A 4,203-nucleotide genomic window follows, 5' to 3' on the forward strand; every position below is an offset into this window, starting at 1 on the left:
TTGTTATTTACACCTATAGCTATTAGCCAAAGAGTGACCTTCTTCACATAGTGCGTGCGTGCGTGTGTGTGTGTGTGTGTGTGTGTGTGTGTGTGTGTGTGTGTGTGTGTGTGTGTGTGTGTGTATGTGTGTGTGTGTGTGTGTGTAGGGGGTTCATGCATTCTCTTAACAGTGTTCGTCTGTGCGTCTTTCTGTCGGTCTGTAATTCCTGTATCTGTGCTAACGTACACAGGTCAACTTGAGCGCAACAAGACAACAATATCGTGGGCCAACACAAGCCACTTTGAAAATATAGTATAACTGTGCTTGGGAGCCTAAGTTGCCATAAAAGTAGTCAGGTCAAAACCTTTGATCTACGACACTCTGCCCATTACGAGCACTTGCATCCTTCTCCACTTTCTTCGCAAGTGCATGATAAATATGACTCTGTGTTTCATGAGATCACTTGACTACCAATGACTTCCACCGCGAGAGAGGTGTTGACTTCTCGGAGTGGTTCGATGACTTATCTCAGTCAAATAACAGTCCTCGTAAAGCAATAAGCTTCTGGCCTTGTAGTGGTGTCATGATGTGGAATGTAAGTTTAGTTTACTGATGCAAGGTATTGAAACGGGTTTTTTTTGGGCTCACGAAGATGTGCCGTTAAAGAAAGAAACGTATGTAGCCTATGTATGCTAGATGACTCCGCAAAGAGCTGCATTCAGAATAAAGAAATTGGGAGTGCTTTACCGTGTGTGTGAGAGAGAGAGAGAGAGAGAGAGAGAGAGAGAGAGAGAGAGAGAGAGAGAGAGGGAGAGAGAGAGATAGAGAGAGAGATAGAGAGAGAGACTGAGAGAGAGAGAGAGACTGAGAGAGAGACTGAGAGAGAGAGAGAGACTGAGAGACTGAGAGAGAAAGAGAGAGACTCAGACTCAGACTCAGAACTTTATTACAAAAGGATAAAGGTTTTAGGCAAAGCCTATTCTTCAAACCTGTCCTTTATACAACACATAAAGACAGACGCACATAAAAAAAATATAAATTCAATCATATAAAATACAGACATACATTGTATTTAATGCAACACAATGTGCAGAGAGAGAAAGAGAAAGAGAGAGAGAGAGAGAGAGAGAGAGAGAGAGAGAGAGAGAGAGAGAGAAAGAGAGAGAGGGGGGGGGGGGGAGAGGTGTTCGTGTGCGTGCGTACATTAGGGCGTGCTGGTCATAGTGCTCAACACCGAAACCACCATCACCACAACTTGTGTTTATCGGTTCGCAGGTTCGAATCCAGGCCAAGACGGGCACGGCTTAACCATGCGAGGACACAAAGACAGCATCCATATTCCACCCCCGTGTCACCGCTATGGCTCGTAACAGACCCTGGTCACTCTACCAGAAGTGTTGATTACGTCGAATCACTCAATGGGTAAGAGGGCACTTGCTGCTGCTAACTCGTCACGGTGAGAAATTGACCCGAATTGCCCGGTAAAGGGATAAGTTCTATAATGATGACAATTTTGATGAAATGAAACAACTGATTTTTAGATACCGTCTTTATGAAATAAAACAGTCGAACATGCGGTTAAGCGCATTTTAGAAAAACAATGCTTATATATAATTAACGCATTAAGGCCCAAGTTGAAATCGTTTTGATTTATCAGGCGTTTCCTATTAATTTTGAATCAAACCAGAGGGGGAATTTACTTTGTATTGAGAAAAACAAATTGACAATTGTTAGCAGCACCTTAAAGGGGTTCGTTGGGCGCGAGAGGCACCATTGTTTGATACCTTTAATCCACCCAGTGCAGGGCCGGACCAAATGAGTTGTAAGGGGGGGGGGGGGGGTCCTCCTTTTTTGGGGGGGCAAATCAGCGAAGTGGCGAAGCCACAAGCGCGTTTGCAGGCGCGCGAACTAGGGGGGTCCGGGGGCATGCTCCCCCGGAACATTTTTGAAAAACGGTTAAAATCTGTGCAATCTGGTGCATTCTGGGCCTTGTTTTGAGGGTTAAGAGCAGCATTGTTTTGGTGCTAAAACTAGTAAAAGTCAAAGCAAGGTACATGCTTTTTCCAGGGGTGGGGTTCCGGAACCCCTGGAACCCCCCCCCCCCCCCCCCTGGGTCCGGCCCTGCAGTGGGGGTGCGACGGAAGAAAGATGACATTTTTTTCCCCACGTAAAACAATGATACTTATCTGCTTCAAAAACGTCCTGAGTAATCCAAAGCATTTGTGTCTTAGAATAACAACGCTTTTTGATCCAATCAACCGACACTTGACGTAACAGAACCACAATAATGTGAACTGACAAGTAGAGTTGATTTTCTTCAAGATAAAAAGAACAGCCATGGATAGATAGCACGAACCTAGGATAAAAGACAGGAACAGGTCCGTTCTAGGACCCGGGGGGCCCGGGTAGCTCAGATGGTAGAGCACTGGACTTGTGATCCTAAGGTCGCAGGTTCGAATCCGGGCCGGGACGGACACGGGTCAACTTTATGTGCAGACCCAGAGACTGTATCCATGTCCCAACCCCGTGTCACCACAGTGGCACTTAAAAGACCTCGGTCATTCTGCCATAAGTGCAGATGGCTGATACAAACCTAAACAAGCATTCACTTGTGTATCTTATCTAAAGTCGGGTTAAAACCCGGGAACATAATTATGCCCCTAATGGCTTTTTTTCTCAATACAAAGTAAATTCCCCCTCTGGTTTGATTCAAAATTAATAGGAAACGCCTGATAAATCAAAACGATTTCAACTTGGGCCTTAATGGGTTAATTATATAAGCATTAATTGTTTTTCTAAAATGCGCTTAACCGCATGTTCGACTGTTTTATTTCATAAAGACGGTGTCTGAAAATCAGTGCCGTCTTATCCAGTGAGTGATTCGACGTAATCAACACTTCTGGTAGAGTGACCAGGGTCTGTTACGAGCCATAGCGGTGACACGGGGGTGGAATATGGATACTGTCTTTGTGTCCTCGCATGGTTAAGCCGTGCCCGTCTTAGCCTGGATTCGAACCTGCAAACTGACAAACACAAGTTGTGGTGATGGTGGTTTTGGTGTTGAGCACTATGATCTGACTACAGAAAAGTGAGCTTTGGCAAGCTGAGTAGACAACAAACAGGTAAAGGACAAGACCATCAATGCAGTGTTGTATTGTATGGGGAGATTTATATAGCGCTTGACGTTCTCTAAGCGCTTTACATATTAATTTCTGCCCACAAAAAAGAAACATCAAGCAAGAGTTACAACATAATCTTACGGTTGAGTGGCACAACACAACACCTGACTTTCATGGGCGATGTACCATCGCACATCCTTGCACGAAGTGTTACACCCAGTTCTGTGCATACATCTTAAGTTATGAATATGAGCGGATGGGGGGAGAGGGGTGGGAGGTGTGAATGTGCTAGAGTCCAAGTTTTGCAAGGGAGGAGCGAGGTGGGGAGAGGGGTCATGCATGGGGTGGGAGGGCAAGTAAGTCGTTGCTGGTGTTAGAAGAGGTGGTTTGAAAGAAGGGCAGGATCACATAAAAAGGGAAAGGTGGAGGGGGTTAATACTTATACTTATAGGAATCCTCTGTATAAATATGGGTCTCCCGTTTGGCCTGGGTTGAAAGCTTGAGACTGTTACAATTCTGACTGTCGCGTTTGTGAAAATGTTCACCATGAGATTTGTGGCTGGATTAGTTGTTCTCGTGGCTGGTAAGTGTTGTACAGTCTAACTATTGTTCAAATAATTATTATCAGTTGCACATGAAAGGTCTAACACTTTTTTTGTCTGTTTGATTTGCTTATTGTTGTTTCACGCTGATAACTAGCTTGTTTTTTATATTTAGTCAAGTTTTGACTAAATATATTAACATCGAGGGGGAATCGAAACGAGGGTCGTGGTGTATGTGTGTCTGTCTGTGCGTGTGTGTGTGTGTGTGTGTGTGTGTGTGTGTGTGTGTGTGTGTAGAGCGATTCAGACTAAACTACTGGACCGATCTTTATGAAATTTGACATGAGAGTTCCTGGGTATGAAATCCCCGAACGTTTTTTTCATTTTTTTGATAAATGTCTTTGATGACGTCATATCCGGCTTTTCGTGAAAGTTGAGGCGGCACTGTCACGCCCTCATTTTTCAACCAAATTGGTTGAAATTTTGGTCAAGTAATCTTCGACGAAGCCCGGACTTCGGTATTGCATTTCAGCTTGGTGGCTTAAAAATTAATTAATGAC

The 4,203-nt window shown here is 44.3% G+C and overlaps 1 protein-coding gene across 1 annotated transcript in view; it reads left to right on the plus strand.

The window, feature by feature from the left end:
* The first annotated feature begins 3,570 nt into the window (after positions 1-3,570).
* The window catches only part of LOC138960836 (uncharacterized), a 9,673-nt gene continuing 9,040 nt past the window's right edge, over positions 3,571-4,203 (plus strand). The window contains exon 1 of the mRNA XM_070332482.1: positions 3,571-3,684. Coding sequence (XP_070188583.1) covers positions 3,639-3,684 — 46 coding nt within the window. The 5' untranslated portion in view covers positions 3,571-3,638. The remainder of the gene's footprint in view (positions 3,685-4,203) is intronic.

The sequence above is a fragment of the Littorina saxatilis genome, linkage group LG3, assembly GCF_037325665.1.
Source record: "Littorina saxatilis isolate snail1 linkage group LG3, US_GU_Lsax_2.0, whole genome shotgun sequence".
Taxonomy (NCBI): Eukaryota; Metazoa; Mollusca; class Gastropoda; order Littorinimorpha; family Littorinidae; genus Littorina; species Littorina saxatilis.